We start from the raw sequence: 19,672 nt of genomic DNA on the forward strand, positions 1-19,672 counted from the left end.
ATTGGCTAAAACAGTTACGCTGTGCCAAAGAGCGGCATGTGAGATCTTTTTTACCCTCTGCCAGGCAGAGGCTGAGGCAGCCAGACCTATTGTTGGACTTAGAGTTTTCTTCCTACAACCACTTATACACTGTCGTCACTTTATTTTCTAAACTCCTAAATTGTTGTTGCATATTATTATTATTTCCATCCATCCATCCATCCATCCATCCATCCATCCACCCACCCACCCACCCACCCACCCACCCACCCACCCACCTACCTACCTACCTACCTACCTACCTACCTACCTACCTACCTACCTACCTAACTGGTTGGTGTATGAATAAACTAGTTAAACAAATAAACAGCATCAGATTCATACAAATGTGTCAGATAGTGCAAAAAAGCATCACATTAACACAAACACACCCTCAGACTGACTGGACTGCATGCCAGTGAAAGGACCCAGGAAACCTCCAAAAACATCTCTGAAGGGGTCTCCCCCAAGCTGAGTGCTCTCCTCCACATGAACTTCACGTTTGGTCTCACCGGCCCGTGTCTTGCTGATCTCTGTGCGCTCGGTACGAGTATACGTGTGGCTGCTGCGCGTAAAGGTACGAGTTAGCCTCTCCTGAGCCGACACCATCTGAAACCAATTTCCTGAAGGGCGCCCGGGCCAAGAAACAGGGAGAGGGAAGCAAAGAGAGAGAAGGAGGAAAGCAGTGAGAATGCTGAAATCAGGACAGCCAGAGAAACAAACATGCAGACTGAGAGTACATAAAGCTGTATTAAAATGTTTGTGTATCAGATGTGGACACATGATCATATGCTTGTTGGACATCCTATCCCACCCTTGTGGATATAGCAGCCTCCACTATTCTGAAAAGGCTTTCAACAAGATTTTGAAGTGTGTCTGTTTGACTGTGCCCATTCAGTTAAAAGGGCACTTGTAAGATTAGGTGCCCTTTTGATTTTTTAACACTTGTTAACAATGGGCATGTCTTAAACATCAGAACTACATAATCAGACATGTCCACATACATTTGGTCTTACAGTGTGTCAGGTAGGAACAAAAATCTTCATAAACAACTTAAGTTCCAATGTTTTAATTGTAATTAAAACATTAAATAGTAAAGGAAATAGAAATTTTTGGAACAAAGCAAAGAATGTGTGCTGAATGGAATGACAGAGTGAAGCAAATGCTTGGCCTTGAAAGTTATTAAGATGAAAACTGTCCTCACCTGGGATTTTAAGGTTAAGGTCACACGTGCTGCCCACAGTGGCAATAGAGGGTGCCTGTCTTCTTCTGGTGATGCTCTCTTTCATCCTGCCATCTCCCAGCACCTTCACTGTGAATGGACTTCCTGCAGAGCAAGAAAACCCCATTAACAACTCGAAATTACAAACAACGTTTACTTCCAACTGTGTCCTAAATGTGATGTCTTTATTTTTTTTAATAAAATGTCATCCAGTTCTTACAGTACTTGCTTTTTTAATACTGTTCAAGCCACAATTTGTAGTGTGATCAAACACCTTTTCACGGAATATCATGCACGTGCAATTATAAACCTGCTTTGTTTTTTTTTTTTATGTTTTGTAGTTTCCCGTGGCAATTTATTTCCCACTTATTTCAACATTTTCCATTAAAGTACAAATGCATGAATAGTGCAACAAAGGAAGCTCTTCCACCTGCATATAAACAGTGACTGATTTACAACCCCAAATCAGAAAAACTTGGGACAGCATGTAAAATGCAAATAAAATAAAATGCAAATTTTCTTACATTTACTTTGACTTTTATTTGATTGCAGACAGGCTGAACCTGAGATATTTCATGTTTTATCTGCTCAACTTTATTTCATTTATTAAAAACATCATTCCTGCATTTCAGGTCTGCAACACATTCCGAAAAAAAGTTGGGATGGGGCAATTTAGGTCTAGTACTGAGGTAAAAAAACTAAATAATGATGTGATTCCAAACAGGTGATGTCAACAGGCATTTACTTTGGCAAATCTTCGTCAAGCACTACAATACGGAGTTACATGCACAAATCCCACTTAAAACTTTACTGTGCAAAAAAGAAGCCTTATGTTAACCATGTCCAGAAGTGGCGTCGACTTCTCTGGGCTCGGAGGCATCTAGGATGGACCATCACACAGTGGAAACGTGTATTGTGGTCACATTACAAAGGCATGGCTGCGGAAGAAGAGGCTATGGGTACTGGACTGGCCTGCCTGCAGTCCTGACCTGTCCCCAATAGAGAATGTGTGGTGAATTTTGAAACAAAAAATGCGACAACGATGACCCCGTAATGTTGCACATCTTAAGACGTGTTTGCAGGAAAAATGGGACAAAATAAAAGCTGAAACACTAAACCGCTTGGTATCCTTGGTGCCAAAACGTCTTTTAAGTGTGGTGAAAAGGAATGGCAACATTACAAAGTGGTAAATGCTTTACTGTCTCAACTTTTTTTGGAATGTGTTGCAGACCTGGAAATGTAAGAATAGATGTTTATTAAAAAATTAAATAAAGTTGAGCAGACAAAACATGAAATATATCAGGTTCATCCTGTCTAAAATAAATTAAAAGTCATTAAAAGTTCTTCACTGTGCCTTTTAGCCTTTCTTGTTGGGTTCTGCAATAATTTAGGCAATTCATTTAAATTCTACAAATTGATACCCTGAACCAAGCATTAGCTATTAAAAGCAGATCTTTGCCACATGCCTAAATAGAAATAAACGTGAAAAAATAAATGGTTAAATGTTAAGAGTTTGTGTTTCTACAATACTGCTGTTGGAGTTTTAAGCAAAGTCCTTAAAGCACAACCCAGCTCAGTTTACTAGTTTTATTAAAGGAAAGGACACTTGATATGCTATAAAGTTTATTTAAACAGAGTAAGTGGTTGTGTGGTGTACCTGGCACATGCTGGTCTGCAAATTTGATGTTGATGATGTATGTGCCTGGCTCTGTGGGGCAGTAGGTAACTTTACATGTTCCATCTTCTATGTCTTCACAGTTAATGTCCACTTTGCTGGGTCCCTCAATGGACAGGCCCAGACCACCATAGCCTGGCAGGGATAGGAGAAACAGAGGGGTGGATGCAACCATTTTAATTAGTTTGTTCCAATGAAGGTACCATTCAAATACCACTCATCAGTCATTATTTCTTTATTTTTATGGCTGTAGCTCATAAAACTGTGCTGTGCTCATGTACTAGTGTACTAAGTAATATCACCATAGTAACACCATTTATTAAAATGGAGAGTGATGCAAGAGTTATTTCCACTAGTAATGTGCATTATGGCTTACCAATAAAAGATAACCCATTCCAGCTGCCAAATGGCTCTTTGTTTTGATAGCACTGCTAAAAAAGTTTAAAAAGCTGACTTGTAATGGAAAAGCATTTCTCCACAACCAAAAGGAATTCCAGTACGGGAATCTACTTGCCTAGCATTATGAATACATTTACATTTTTTTATCCACAGCAACTTACAGTTGTGACAGTATACAATCTAAGCAACTGAAGGTTAAGGGCCTTGCCCAAGGGCCCAACAGTGACAACCTGGCAGTTTCTAGATTACTGGACCAGTACCTTAACCACTAGGCTACAACTGCATATCTAAATATCCTGTTCATTAAGTTAAAATTCATCTGGCATGATTAGCTTTCTGGAGATTGTACAGTGATTGTACAGTGATTCAGTGGTTATTTCATGAGCATAACCCACTGTGTCTTATTTATTATGTAAAATGGACTTCCATATGACCCCAGTTTGGGTGGTGGATCATTCTCAGCACTGCAATGACACCAATGTGGTATTAACATGGTAGTGTGTGTTGTATTTTTAAACACCTTAATTAGTGCTTCAACCAAAAATATAAAACAAAAAGCTTTCTTTGATCTGAAAGTATTCACTGATACAAGAATAAAGTAAGATTAACACTGTACATTAAAAAGGAAAATAGCTCTATTATGTAAATGTACACGAGTGTTCCTAATAAAGTGGTCGGTAAGGTTTAGCAGTACTTGGAATCTCAACAACACTGCTGCACCTAATAAAGTCATACCAGAACAATTCACACTACCATGTCAGTCCAATGTTAGTGTCATTGCAATGCTGAGAATGCACCAGCACCCAAAAATCTTGTCACTGGGGGCCAGGTGCTGATAAAGTGTACAAAACGAAAGATGGGCTACAGTGAGTAGGTACACTTACAAAGTTCATCTGTATTGAAGATGTAGCTTATGAAATAACGTAATGTAGGTACCAAATAGATGTACTATGAAGTGGTCAGTGAGTGTATAGCAGTAATCACAGTATGTTGTTTGAATGAACAGCAGAAATCTATTCATGATCAGACTAATTATGTACTGTATGTGTATGTGGAAATGCACTCATTGACCAAGTATAAGACTTATTTTCTTAATATAATATATTAATGTACAGATTGGTAACTCCATCACAACTCTAACTTTATCAGCTGCTGCTCATAATATTGCATCTTAAGTCTTCACCATTAACATTTTTAACATACTTGTTGACATTTTTGCTTATTTATCATTTTTAACATACTTGTTGATATGCTTGTTTGTTCTTACCTGCATTCCTGGTGTCCACAATGAACTCGGCCACCTCAAATGTGTGTCCCTCCACAAGGCCTTTGCCGAACACCTTCACCTTGGTGGCATCTCCGATCTCTGATTGACCAACCATGATTTTGAAGGGACTGTTGGTCACATGTTTGCCATTCTTCTTCACACTCACCACATGCTCGCCCACTTCCTTGGGAGTGAAGGAGATTCCTAAGGAGAAAAGAGAGGAAATCTGACTTTTCTGCAAGATGAACATTAGTGATTAACTCTGTTATTTATTTAAAGGAAGCGTAAAACTACAATGTGTTTTAGGTGCACATTGTTTTCAGTCTTAACAATAAATTGTGATGTTAGGCACTTTCTTACCATAAAGCCACACTTTTGTAACAAAAAAGAATGTGGTTTGGATTTATCCTGCTGTATTAAGCAGGTAAGTCCCGGATAAATATGCAATCTAGATCCAAAATGCTTATGCATTCTAAGCATTAATGGTGTTATTGCAGGTGTGCAAGTTACCAATGGCACTGGCTCCAATATACCCCCATACCATGACAGATGCTGGCTTCAAACTTTGCATTGGTAACATTTGTCATTTCCTCTTTTGCCCAGAGAACATGACATCCATTATTTACAAATAAGAAATTAAAAGGTATATTTATCCTAAACCTATCTAAGGGATCAAATGTCACAGGCATTCATTTTTTAGGCCTTGCATTTAGACACAGGTTATTTCTAATTATTTTAATAATGTTATATAGTGTATATGGTGAAATCCAAACATTTCTTGCAATTAGGCATTAAGAAACGTTCTTAAACAGGTTTCTTTTTTAATTTGCATTTTAACTACAATCCTAAGGAAACACTGGCATATAAATAAACCAGATCTGTTATGTAAATATAATATTTTGTATAAATGAAGTATAATAAACAGAGTAAGGTGGCAAGTCTGGCAAATTACTAACCAATGTGGCGGTTGGGCAGTCTCTTAAGCAGACAGGGCTCCTCATTACCAGACGGAGCTCTGATGCTTGCTGTGAGGGAACTCAAGTCTGTCTCAGTGATCTTAAGGGAAACATCTGTTGCTGTGCCCACATTCAGCTGGGAAGTCCTCATAGAGTCATCACCTTCACATAGTAAAAAACAGTGGGAAATAGCATTAGTGAATAGAAGAATAAAAAGAATAACAAGAACTGACAATAAAAATACTGTTACATTAGATTATTATGTCTTCTATAAGTTCATTTTTAACATAATTACTTTTTAGATTTTTCAGCAACATAAAAGTAATAGATGGAAGTCTGTTCTGTCTATCTGTAATATGTTTTGTTTGATATAATATTTTAATTAGTTTGAATGGTTTACTAACAAATAATAAGATCCCAAAACTGGTAGGTTTTGATTTCTGTAGTTACAGATGTATAAACCACTTTAAAGTAATGTCTATTGAGACTTTAAATGTGTAAAATCTCTTGATGAGAAATATGAATTCAAACAATTCACATTAGCAGAAAGCTCCAAGTCTTAAACTATTAAAACCAGTGTTTATGCTTTAAGCACAATATGCAGTTGGCAGAGTTATTTTAAAAATAGGCTAATCTGTGCTCACACTTTATCACACTTTTACTACTGCTATGTATAGAGCAAAAATGTGTTCTGTTTAGAAATATTGTAATGGGTAAAGAAGCTGTAACATAATTATACATGATGACTGTGCTCATTAGGCAGTTGACACATTTTAGGTTAGGAGGTTTATATTTATATTTAGCAGGTTATATAAGTTCAAGTTTTAAGTTGTGAATTTTAAACTTTATGTATCAAACTTTATGTGCTTTTTTCATGGTAGCCTCTAAGCATGTGGTAATGTAAAGCTCACTTGACTGTGGACAGTTATACCCATTTTTCATCAACTTCTAGTATATTTATTTATTTGCCATAAACCAGGGGTTTTCAACCTGTGGGGTGCAAGTCCGCAATTGGCACACGGAGGAGGGCGCATGTCCACAAAGGTTAAAAAACCCTGGAATTGACTCCTGGTCTACGTACGTTTTTTGATTGTGTGGTCCAAACTAGCCATATTTATATGGACACAGAGAAATAACTACTAGCTCTACTGTCAATCATAATTAACAATACATTAAGAGTTAAATTACCAACAAATTAATATTTAAACTATATTCATATATTTAAACCAGCAGATGTGCAGAAAACCTACAATGAACTCAAAAAGTAGATCAACTTTTTTAGACAAAGAAGTGTGTGTTACAAATATTAAGTCAAGAAAAAAAACCCTGCAAAAGTCATTTTGTGAAACCTTGTGAAAGTCTTCTGGAAAGGTAGGGTTGTTTTAGAAAATAAAACAGAGCCCAAATCCATATGAAGAATTATAATTTTGAACATTTAAACATTCACATACATTTGGCCATTTAATGCACATGTTTATTAGGAGTGTAGGTAAACCTTTGAATTTAACTGTAAAGTAAAAAATAAAGATACACAAGCATACAACCACACCTGTAATCCTGGCTGTAAAGGGGCTACCATGGATGTGTTTGTCATCAAACTTCACAATGATATTATAGTCTCCTGGTGCGGTGGGCAGGTAGGAGACGGTGCAAGTACCATCTTTGTTGTCCTTACAGCTGATTTCTGCCTTTGAGGGCCCTTCAACTGCTAGAGACAGACCACCTGAGACATGACAAGAAGACAGTGCCACATTAATGTTGCTGCAAAAAAGAACCATATTGGGCAATAAAAGCCACTGTGGTGTCATTTAGGGAGAAAAGGGCACTACTGGGTAGTAAAGCAACAGCAAGCACTATCAGCTGACACTACAAACCTCATTTTTAGAAAATTCAGGACTATTTTATTCACTTATACCTTAGTTAAATGACAGTAATAATATTTTGTAAATATAAACTAGTTTTGAATTTGATGCCTAAAATACAACTCAAAAAAGTTGGAACATAGCAAAATAAGAGTAAAAGATTAAAGAATCTTTAACCTGCTTTGAAACATTTCACAATAAGCAGTTCAGTATCTCATTTAAGTCAGGATTCAACCGTTTATTGTCATATTGACAGATAAACAAACAGTTGCACTGTACAATGAAATTCTTACTGAGCACTACCTCATGTGCTTCAAATACTAAACAAATACAATATAAATAAATAAAAATATAAATAAAGAATTTTGGATTTAAACGGAAGATACAGGAAGCAAAGATGGGTAACAGCTCACCACCATGTGTCAAACCTCATGAGCGAATTGTCAATCAGTTAAAAAAAAACATTTCTCAATACAAAATTGCAAATAATTTAGGTCTTTAACCATCTACCATATGTAATATTGTGAAAAGATTCATAAATTCAAAAATATGAAGAAATCTCAATCTGTGTAGGATAAGACCAGAAATCACTTTTGCATGTGTTACCTTTAAGCCCTCAGATGGCATTTCAGGAGAGAAAACAGCATGCTACTGCAATAAATGAATCAATGAGTCTTAGCTTATCTTAGCATTGAAGCTCGTTTTGGGAAGAGACAGACATCTAGATCTATGTGGCAAAGCTGAAAAGGACCATCCAGAATGATATCAGTAAAAAACGCAAAACCTGTCATGGTATAAGGGGTGCATTCAATTCTAAAATTGTTCATATTAAGCGCTCAGGTGGGGCAGCGGTAAACTCGTGAGTTCGAATCTCAGCTTTGCTACCGGCAGCCTGGGCGTTGACACGAACAATGATTGGCTCATTCGTAACTGATGCAATTACGACTTCTGCTGGCTGATTAATGGCGCCTGTACAGAGACGAAGGATACTGGGATCAGTGCATGACTTTCTGCGTGTGAAACTGATCCACATATGAACACGGCTCTCCTCAGTCAAAATATAATTTATTGTCAAAATATAATTTAGTTTGTCAGTGAAAACACTGAAAATCTTTTCTATGTACTTTCATCAGTTAAATAAAGTATCAAAAGAATGAACAAATTAAAAATTCTTGTCTTTACTGCATTTTACAAAATGTCCCAACTTCATGTCCCTTAATTAGTACAGCTTTTTAATTTGTACCTTCTCCAGCATCCTTTGTAACAATTGTAAACACTGAAGGTTTGTTGACCATGCCATGACTTAGGCCAGGCCCATAAGCAGTCACATGACCACTGTTGATGGCATCAACATAAAACTGCAGTGGACTTCCTGTGAAAAAAAAATACAGCATGTCACTTCCAGTACTGAGGTTTGAAATACAACAAAGAAAATCTACAATAAAATGTAAAAATAACGCTTGTGTGGGTGAGGACCTGGTATGTGGTTGCCATCATATTTAATGTCCATCTCATGCAGGCCTTTTTCAGTAGGGGCGTACTTCACAGTTACTGTGCCATCCTTATTGTCAGCAATGTTAGGCCGGGCAGTCTTTCCAGAAGGCATTCGCACCTCACCTAAAAACACACAGCATTACATAATAGCATTTTTTTTTTTTTTTTTTTTTTTTTTTTGGGTCTTTATGCAAACAAGTGACAAAAAGATACAACCTGACATGAGAATCCCAGTTTTACAAAAATGTAAACGCTTAACTGAACACAATACAATAGTACATGCTATACATTACACAGATAATTAGACAAACATACTACAGTGGTACCTTGTAACTCAACGTCTCCTAAACTCAAAATCTTCAAAACTCAACGATATTTGTCAAGAAATTTGTACCCTTAAACTTAACGTTTTTCTGAAACTCAATGTGTTCAGTTTGTTTCAAAAAATTTATTTATTTAATTTCAAATTACTAATAAACATTCGTTCTTTGTTTGGCGCTCGGCTTGAGCGGTGCAGAAGTCATTACAGTGTGCATATGAGACGAAACTGCACTTGTGTGGAATAACCGTCAGATTCACTCTGAAAGCGTCCACATGTATCTGTGTTTATCTGGATTTTCCTCACTGTTTCACTTTTAAACTTGTGTTACAGCTTGGAGTTTTGAGAAATTGTAAGAATTAGCTTTTTATTTCAGTGTTTTTATATTATACTTGTGTATAGTGTCAAAAACAGCCCCATTATTTTACAAAAGCCTAGTACATGCAATTCCACGGGACTGGAACACATTAACAGGTTTCCCAAACATCCTACTGGAAAAAAATACCTTAAAATTCGACGCCTTTTAAACTCAACGCCAGTCCCAGAACCAACTGAAGTTGAGTTTCAAGGTACCACTGTATATGTTAGTCGTAGTTAGAAGTCAGTGTTCAGGTTTTAATTCTCCAATGTTAGATCTGTGAAACTTTTGTTTTAATTCATTTATACTTTATAGGATTTAAAGGAAACTATAAACAATGATTTTTAGTAATGTGTTTGAATCAAACCTGTTATCTCTCCTTTTTGTACAGTAAATGGGATGACCAGACTGAAGGGACGCAGCATGGGTTCCATGCCATTAATGGCTGTGACTGGCTCCTCAGTAGCCTGGAACAGGACAAATAAAGTAAACACTTCTTATTAGCCTGTATAAATGGGACAAGTAAGAGGACAGAACCAGAAAAGAACCAGATGAGAAGACAATGATAAAGCAGAAACATGCCGGCCATGCACAAAGTGGAGCAAAACCTCAGATGATTGACAGATGGAATGCTGAAAAGTTGTTGCTTGAAATGTTGTATTATAGTTAAACCATGAATGCTACCAGAGCCCTTGAAGAAAATGAATTCACTAAGAAGATGAATGGAGAAGATGTATGAGATGAATGTAGTATAAGGGAGGTGATGTAGAGGGCTTAAATGTGTACCCAGTGAGGGGAGTAGGTCTGGTAAGGGGAGTAGGGCTGTTGTAACTGCACTTTGTCACACGGCTCCTCTATTATAGGAACAGTATCAGATGCCTGGGGATGGAGGAGGTCACACTGTTAGCACACACACTACTAAGCAACACAGAAAATCACATTTTTTAATGTGATAAAACTTTAGTTATACATTAAATCATGCAAAATGTGTTGTATTACTGTACTATAATTATTACTAGTAGGCCTATTAGGCTTAGTTAATAATAAAATACTAAGACTAGGTATGCACCAATCTGTCAATGAGTATCAATGTCAGAGCTGCCATGCAAGATCAATATTGACAGATTTTCTGATTCACTGCTATACCTTTCTAAATCCATGCATGTTGCTACACTGTATCGTCAAAAGTAAGTAGATAGCCCATCTAGTTATTGGGTTTAGGTGTTGTAGCCACACCCACTTCTAACAGGGGTGTAATATGCTTCCAACTTTGTGGAAATAGTTTGAAAAAGGCCATTACTTGTTTCAGCAAGCCAGGTCTTCTCATCCGATGTCTTTTGGCATATTGAGCACGAACTCTCACAGACTCACTCCAAAATATTGGAACACAGCTCTGATATCTACAAAGTATACGTCTGTGTATGTGGGAGTGTGTGTCTGTGTGTAGGGGTGACTGGGTGGGATGTCCAAGCTAATAGATACATGTCTACATACTTTTGACCATATAGTGTTGGGAGATTGAACACTGGAGCCTATCCCAGCTTTTCAATGGGCACAAGGCACACAGTAACACCCTGGATGGGGCGCCAGTCCATCGCAGGGCAGACACACACACATACACACACATATACACACACTCATTCACCTATAGGGCAATTCAGTGTATCCAATTAACTTAACTGCATGTTTTTGGACTGTGGGAGAAAACCGGAGCTATCGGAGGAAACCCACTCAGACACGGGGAGAACATGCAAACTCCGCACAGAAAGAACCCAGGACCTTCTTGCTGTGAGACGACAGTGCTACCCACTGAGCCACCGTGCCGCCCCTGGGAGATTGAACATCAAAGATCAAATAAAAAGGATCTTCAGTTAACCATATGCAATTAATTGTTATCTAATACTGAGATCCATTCTTTGAGGATCCTTTATAGGTGCTTAAATTAAAAAAAGAAAAACACATGCAGGTTCCTAAGTTCTAGATCATGACCAATGACATAACCCATATTTCATAACCATTACACTACAGGAAGTGCTCACCACCACATGGAAGGGGCTGTTGGGGATGTGTTCTCCACCGAAGCGAATAGTGATGACATATTTTCCTGGCTCGGGAGCTGTGTAATAAATATCGAATGTTCCGTCCGAGTTCTCCACCACATCAACGTCTAGTTCGGCACCATCAGGAGTGGACACTTTGCATGTGACCTTTCCCTTCCCGGCAGCCTTGGCATCCACAGTAATGACGGTCTCCTCACCAATCTGAATGGTGGGTCCTAGTCCTGAGCCTGGGTGTGATACAGTTACAGTGTATCACAAAAGTGAGTACACCCCTCACATTTCTGCAGATATTTAAGTATATCTTTTCATGGGACAACACTGACAAAATGACACTTTAACACAATGAAAAGTAGTCTGTGTGCAGCTTATATAACAGTGTAAATTTATTCTTCCCTCAAAATAACTCGATATACAGCCATTAATGTCTAAACCACCGGCAACAAAAGTGAGTACACCCCTTAGTGAAAGTTCCTGAAGTATCAATATTTTGTGTGGCCACCATTATTTTCCAGAACTGCCTTAACTCTCCTGGGCATGGAGTTTACCAGAGCTTCACAGGTTGCCACTGGAATGCTTTTCCACTCCTCCATGACGACATCACGGAGCTGGCGGATATTCGAGACTTTGCGCTCCTCCACCTTCCGCTTGAGGATGCCCCAAAGATGTTCTACTGGGTTTAGGTCTGGAGACATGCTTGGCCAGTCCATCACCTTTACCCTCAGCCTCTTCAATAAAGCAGTGGTCGTCTTAGAGGTGTGTTTGGGGTCATTATCATGCTGGAACACTGCCCTGCGACCCAGTTTCCGGAGGGAGGGGATCATGCTCTGCTTCAGTATTTCACAGTACATATTGGAGTTCATGTGTCCCTCAATGAAATGTAACTCCCCAACACCTGCTGCACTCATGCAGCCCCAGACCATGGCATTCCCACCACCATGCTTGACTGTAGGCATGACACACTTATCTTTGTACTCCTCACCTAATTGCCGCCACACATGCTTGAGACCATCTGAACCAAACAAATTAATCTTGGTCTCATCAGACCATAGGACATGGTTCCAGTAACCCATGTCCTTTGTTGACATGTCTTCAGCAAACTGTTTGCGGGCTTTCTTGTGTAGAGATTTCAGAAGAGGCTTCCTTCTGGGGTGACAGCCATGCAGACCAATTTGATGTAGTGTGCAGCTTATGGTCTGAGCACTGACAGGCTGACCCCCCACCTTTTCAATCTCCGCAGCAATGCTGACAGCACTCCTGCGCCTATCTTTCAAAGACAGCAGTTGGATGTGATGCTGAGCACGTGCACTCAGCTTCTTTGGACGACCAACGCGAGGTCTGTTCTGAGTGGACCCTGCTCTTTTAAAACGCTGGATGATCTTGGCTACTGTGCTGCAGCTCAGTTTCAGGGTGTTGGCAATCTTCTTGTAGCCTTGGCCATCTTCATGTAGCGCCACAATTCGTCTTTTAAGATCCTCAGAGAGTTCTTTGCCATGAGGTGCCATGTTGGAACTTTCAGTGACCAGTATGAGAGAGTGTGAGAGCTGTACTACTAAATTGAACACACCTGCTCCCTATGCACACCTGAGACCTAGTAACACTTACGAGTCACATGACATTTTGGAGGGAAAATGACAAGCAGTGCTCAATTTGGACATTTAGGGGTGTAGTCTCTTAGGGGTGTACTCACTTTTGTTGCCGATGGTTTAGACATTAATGGCTGTATATTGAGTTATTTTGAGGGAAGAATAAATTTACACTGTTATATAAGCTGCACACAGACTACTTTTCATTGTGTCAAAATGTCATTTTGTCAGTGTTGTCCCATGAAAAGATATACTTAAATATCTGCAGAAATGTGAGGGGTGTACTCACTTTTGTGATACACTGTACACATAATAATTCACAGCTGAATTATTGAATGTTTAACACTATTTAAAATACAGCAAACTATAGAGGATGTGGTGAAATCCTAAGTGTTTTGAACAACTCACCCAGGCCATGTCCTCCAATGGAAACTGTAACAAAACAAAATAACCATAGGCTATTACTATGTATCATTCCAAAATATACATTTACATTATCCAAAGTAACTTACAATTATGAATACTGAATACAGTTTGAGCAAACATTGCTGCTCACGCCTACTCCGACCCATGCACAGTCCTTAACAGAACCCTTTTTCATCTATGCATTCTGCAAGACCCCACCCACATAGTCCGGTCATCCCGCCCTAGCAGAAATGTGCCTGCTGAAGGAACTGCCAATTATGCCCGCTAGATGGTGCCCAGCCAACCGGTGGCAATGCCGAGTTTCAAATCAAGGAGTTCAGAATCTCGGCGCTGGTGTGCCAGCGGAAAATCCCGCTAAAAAATTTGGTTATTGTTAATTTTATTTAAATACTGAATAATTAACAGGTGTAATAATTGTGAGTAAAGCATTTTACCACATTGCACACCATTTGTAGTGATAAATGTTTATTACACAAAAGAAAAGTGTATAATAATTCAGTGCAATAAAGCAATTTTTTAAATTCTAGTCAAATACATCAACCTTCACTATATTCTTCCAAAGTAAGAAGTTTAAGTGGAACAAAAACCAGGTAAATAGTACAGGCTTAAACACTTGTTGTATGCAGTAGTCAATGTACAAGGGTCTACTGAGTGGTTCAATAATGTAAATCATATGCTAAGGCCAAAGCATTTACTAGAAGCAATTTGATTCAATTTGATACCTATTAAAGATTTAGGCTGGCATGTTGGACACCACTATCCTTAAGACAACAACTGAATGAATATCTTCATTAAGAATGGTGCTCCATAACTACAGTACAGTTCCAGAGACTAACAGAACCTATGCTTATGCATATTAAAGCTCTTTTGGCTAAATGTTTTATTTCATTTGCTTATACATCTGTATATAATAAAGCACTATATACATACGCTCAATATATTTAAGAGATTTAATCAAACCACCTTACCTGTGACCAAGCATTTGCTGGCATCTCCTGTGGGCAGAGCATGGATGCGGTAGGGAGAGAAGGGAATCTCATCTCCACCGTACTTGATGGTGATGGTGTAGCGGCCTGTCATGTCCGGCACGTAGGACACTGTATATGTTCCATCTCTGTTATCCCTGATGTTCGCTTTCTTAGCTTTTCCTTCTGGATCCTATTGAAAACGCACACAGTTAAATGTGCATGTACACTATAAAACACTATAAATACACTATAAAAGTATTGGGACACCCTTTCTAATTATTGAATTCATGTTTTTTTTTTCAGCCACAACAATTGCTAACAGGTGTAATAAATCAATTTTATAAAGAAAATTATATGCTGTCAACTTTGCAGCAACAGTTCCAGAATGACTGTGCCATTGGTCTACAAATAAAAGCTGGGTTTAAAGAAACTCTAGTAGACTGCACACAGCCTTGACCTCAGCCCCACTGAACAACTTTGGGATGAACTGGAACATCAATTGAGACTTTCTTGACCATCATTGAACATTTATACAAATGCTTATTTGACTAAATGGGAACAAAAGTCACTCTATTTTAATAACATTTGATTTTGAAATGGGATGTCCAACAATCTCAGGTCAGGTGTCCAAATACTTTTGGCCATTTAGTGCACTTCATGGCTGTGTTTATTATATGCAGTATAATATTTAAACGGAACAATTTAAATTACATTTTAGTGCAAAAATGTGTTAACTGTTTTAGGAAGTGCATGGCTCTTTAATTTTAAAATGTGTTAAAATGTTTTAGGAAGCCGTTGTCTGAATGAATTAGTTATGCAGCAGAAAACCACATTAAATAATTAGATGAAACTTAATGGAGTGTCAGTCCACAGAGACCACCTAAATAACATTAAAAATCTATCTATCTATCTATCTATCTATCTATCTATCTATCTATCTATCTATCTATCTATCTATCTATCTATCTATCTATCTATCTATCTATACAGTATATCTTGCTACAGAGATGTAGATCTAAAATTTTAAATCTGTTAAAAGTGCATATATTTTTCCTAATAAACTTGAGATGTGAGATGTGAGCATTAATTTATTTTCCTGTTGTATAAAAACAGTAAAAATGAGCAAAGCTTTGCTCCAAAATCAGTTGTTCATTTACACACACACACACACACACACACACACTTATGCTACATTTTTAGTATCTCCAATTTGCCTGACTGCATGACTTTGGACTACATGGCAAATAAAAACATGAACACCTGCGAACTCCACATAAGTCCATGCAAACTCCACACAAAAAAGACCCCGGTCACCTGGCAGGGGAATCAACCACAGGCCCTTCTGCTGTAAGGTGACAGTGCTACTCACTGCACCACTGTGCCGCCCGCACCAACACCAACACATGCCTTAAACAAAACTTTTATAATATTACTTAGACTTAGGCTACTCATGTACAAATGTTCCATCTACAGGTTTACACATGGGAAATGCAAAGTCTAAAGACTTAATGACTTTAGGTACACGAATAATGAGAATGAAGGATAACAGGCCCAGTCAACAGCCAGTCTGTCTACAGTTTATATTAGGTTCAGTATATAACACAACACTTTCTAAAGAGAACTCCATTACATAAGCAGAAGAAAGCTTCTACACCATATGAACAAGAGGCAAAACCATGGCAAATGGAGCTAGGACACAGGATACAAGGGGGTAGGGGAATCTCAAAAGCACTAGGATTAGGTAGGGAAGAAGGAGAGGACAGGAGACGCAGGACATAGTGATGGGACAAAAAAAGATGGGGCCAAAAGAAGGCCTTACACATCCTTTCCTATGAATATAGAAGGGAATGGTGCCCTTAACAATATGGCTGTCCCACACCCTCCTTCCCCAGTCCTCCACAAACATAGAAATCTCACGTCTGCACCCATCTGGATCCTGCAGCAACAGCAGGATTAGAATGTGAGTTTAGAATGTCGGAGGAAAACAGTGATGTGGGACTTTATAAACACAATCTACCAAAATAGAAAAGGACATTTCATAATCTACATAGAAAATAATGTAACTCACCAGGATCTGGACAGTAAGGAGACCCTCACCCGCATCACGGGCATCAATGGTGAATTCAACAGGCAGGCTAGCAGGCACACCTGAGGCATTAAGACCAGGCCCACTGGCACGAACCTTACTGGCATCATGAGCTGGCAGGGCCTTTACCTTAAAAGGACTGAAAAACAAAAACCAAATAAGCCATTTTACACACAGAATTTAATAAACTTTAACCACATGAACACATGACAGATATAACAACGGCTGCTAATTTTTAAAACAAGCTTTAGATAAGCAGTTTACATTTCTTCAGCTCAGTCATCTGATCATGTGTTTCAATGACAAGGATAAGTTGCAGGTAACTCTGACTTTACATAATCAGTTTACAAATGTGCAAACTTGCTTTTCAGTATTGCCAAATACTACAAAATTCTAAAACTAGTCAGATGGTTTCAAAGATTCAGCTTTTTGCTTGAATTGTTATGATTTGTAATGATATGGTTTGTAATTTTACATTTACATTTGCAGAATTTAGCAGACTCTTTTATCCAAAGCGATTTACAATTATGACTGATAACAGTTTGAGCAAAAGGGGGTCAAAGGACTTGCTCAGGGGCCCAACAGTGGCAACTTGACATTGGTAGGGCTTGAACCAGCAACCTTTTGATTACTGGTCTAGTACCTTAAACACTAAGCTATTGCTGTCCACACTTAACAGACCTACAGTACAGTGAAAGTACACATTTTGAGCAAGTGAGGGTTAAGTGCCTTGCTCAAGGGCCCAACAGCAGCAACCATGCAGTGGTGGGGCTTGAACCAGTGACCTTTTGATTACAGCACCATAACTGCTAGGTTACAACTGTCTGAATTTAATACAATGAATTAACATTGTATTAAATGTGAAAAAAAGCAGAACTAAAACATTTTCATTAGTGGTCTCAGACTTTAAATAAATCTGACATTATGAAATAAAGAATTATCAATAACAAAATGACAATCACCCACACTTTTAGCTTTATTCTTTCTTTCTTTCTAGAGCATTAGATGTTCAATAATAAGTGGAGGTTCAGACCAGTTGACAATAATTTTTAATTAAATACCTGGTAAACTTGTACACAGTTGTGCATTTCAACTCTATGACTGGGGCTGGGCAATATTGCAAAAAAATTAAATCTCGATTATTTTCAAATTTATTAACGATTCTCGATTCCGACTGTGATTTTTTTGTTTGTTCTTGTATAATGCAATTGAAAAAAGACTCAAATTTCTTTGTTTTTTTGTATTTTAATTTAAAAGACTGCAGAAGTGCAAAAATAGTAACAGCACCACCTATAATTATCCTTTCAAGGGACTCAAACTTTATAACAATAACAATATAACAATCATTAACAATAATTAAAATAAAATATAAATCTTAATTAGCTTTATCATTTTTAAGAATAGCTCACAAACAACTCTCACTTTAAATAATGTGCAAGCATAACCTCCTTACATTAAGAAAAGTGCAAATCATAAAAAGTTCTTTACAGGTTTCTTAAAATGAACAAACTGTTTCCACCAATGAAGTGAGTCTGTATTAGCATCTATGCTAGGGGACATCAAGTAAGCAGTCAGCTTAGCTTTGATTTTGTCCTCTTGTGACTGGGGGGTGGATGGAGGTGGCACGTTCTGCTTCTAACAATATGGACTACAATTCCCATGCTCTCACGGACTCTCACGTGACTCAAACTTGTCCCCGGTCAGCCAATCCTGATCGGTCCTCATGCTCACCGTCTCCGGAGTTTTGATTCAGTTCAGCAGTGTTCAGTTCCATGAATCTTATTTAAACTCTTCTGTTTGTCTGTCTCGTTGCGAAGTATTGCTGACTTTTTTTTTTTTTTTTGCGTGCCTTATTTCTGAATCTAGCCGTTACTGTGTATGACCCTTGTTGTCTTCTGTTTACTTTTTTTGCCTGCGCCCTTTGGTTTTCTCTGCTTGTCTGTTTATCCTCTGGTTTTGGACTCTGGATTCTGGTCAGTTTCTGCCTCGTATATTTTAATTAAAATATATGGTTTGTAAACTTGTACAATCGTGATTGTCACATTTCTAACATCGACTGAAAACGTTCATTCGAATAAACCGAATTAATCATGAAAATCGCCCAGCACTATCTATGACTTAGGTTTTCGACTTAAGTTTTAAGCTCTGAATAACAAATTCAAACAAATGTCTTCAAATAAAAGTAAGAAAAACTTCTTATGTGTCTTTATAAGGAAACTGCTCAGTAGGGATTATTAGGAGTATGTAAGTAGGACATCTTACCTGCGTGGCACCTCCTGATCTGCGTACTTGACATAAACAGTGTAAGGGCCATCCTTGGATGGGGTGTAAATCACAGTGTGGGTGCCATCACCATTATCTGTAATGCTTACAGGTTCAGTTGCTCCTTGAGAGATCAGAAGATATTTGCATAATATTTCAGTTTTAAAGAGATAAGATTCAAGTTCACTTATTTTACACTGATTGTACCAAGAGTAAGTCAATTTATATCAATATGTATCTTCTCACCTGTTGGACTGTACAACAGCACTTCCAGTGGAGCCAGGCCCGCCTTGCTGCAGTCCACAGTGAAGGTTTGTGGAACGTGAGCTCGCACTCCATTGCCCAGGCCAGGGCCAGAACACCTTACCTTACTGGGATCCACCAGCTCTTTAACTGGAACTCTGAATGGGCTGCCTGCATGACAGATAAATGTAATACACTGTTTTCATAACCAAGAAACATTAGTATAATTGAAATGGATGCATTTAGGTACCATGAAAAAGTGAGGTGGGGTTGTTTTAAATATCTCACCTGGGATAGGCAGGCCACCGAATGTAATGTTGACATCATACTCTCCAGGAGTAAAGGGGATGTACTCCACACTGCAGCTGCCATCTTTATTATCCTTACAGGACATCTTAGCCTCAGACGGACCCTCAATGGCTAAGCCAAGACCACCCGTACCAGCACCCCTAAGGACAGAGTGAGGGAGAGAGA

The 19,672-nt window shown here is 38.3% G+C and overlaps 1 protein-coding gene across 1 annotated transcript in view; it reads right to left on the reverse strand.

Moving 5' to 3' along the window:
* flncb (filamin C, gamma b (actin binding protein 280)) overlaps window positions 1-19,672 on the reverse strand; it is a 139,609-nt gene that overhangs the window by 15,944 nt on the left and 103,993 nt on the right. The window contains exons 25-41 of the mRNA XM_062994728.1: window positions 19,487-19,647; window positions 19,202-19,369; window positions 18,956-19,079; window positions 16,676-16,832; window positions 14,608-14,797; window positions 13,622-13,645; window positions 11,610-11,857; window positions 10,357-10,449; window positions 9,938-10,037; window positions 8,876-9,016; window positions 8,643-8,771; window positions 7,087-7,260; window positions 5,538-5,699; window positions 4,582-4,785; window positions 2,898-3,050; window positions 1,223-1,345; window positions 411-641 (exon numbers count right to left, since the gene is read on the reverse strand). Of these exons, the coding sequence (XP_062850798.1) occupies window positions 411-641; window positions 1,223-1,345; window positions 2,898-3,050; window positions 4,582-4,785; window positions 5,538-5,699; window positions 7,087-7,260; window positions 8,643-8,771; window positions 8,876-9,016; window positions 9,938-10,037; window positions 10,357-10,449; window positions 11,610-11,857; window positions 13,622-13,645; window positions 14,608-14,797; window positions 16,676-16,832; window positions 18,956-19,079; window positions 19,202-19,369; window positions 19,487-19,647 (2,582 nt within the window). The remainder of the gene's footprint in view (window positions 1-410; window positions 642-1,222; window positions 1,346-2,897; window positions 3,051-4,581; window positions 4,786-5,537; window positions 5,700-7,086; window positions 7,261-8,642; window positions 8,772-8,875; window positions 9,017-9,937; window positions 10,038-10,356; window positions 10,450-11,609; window positions 11,858-13,621; window positions 13,646-14,607; window positions 14,798-16,675; window positions 16,833-18,955; window positions 19,080-19,201; window positions 19,370-19,486; window positions 19,648-19,672) is intronic.

This window comes from Trichomycterus rosablanca, chromosome 1 (genome assembly GCF_030014385.1).
Source record: "Trichomycterus rosablanca isolate fTriRos1 chromosome 1, fTriRos1.hap1, whole genome shotgun sequence".
NCBI lineage: Eukaryota > Metazoa > Chordata > Actinopteri > Siluriformes > Trichomycteridae > Trichomycterus > Trichomycterus rosablanca.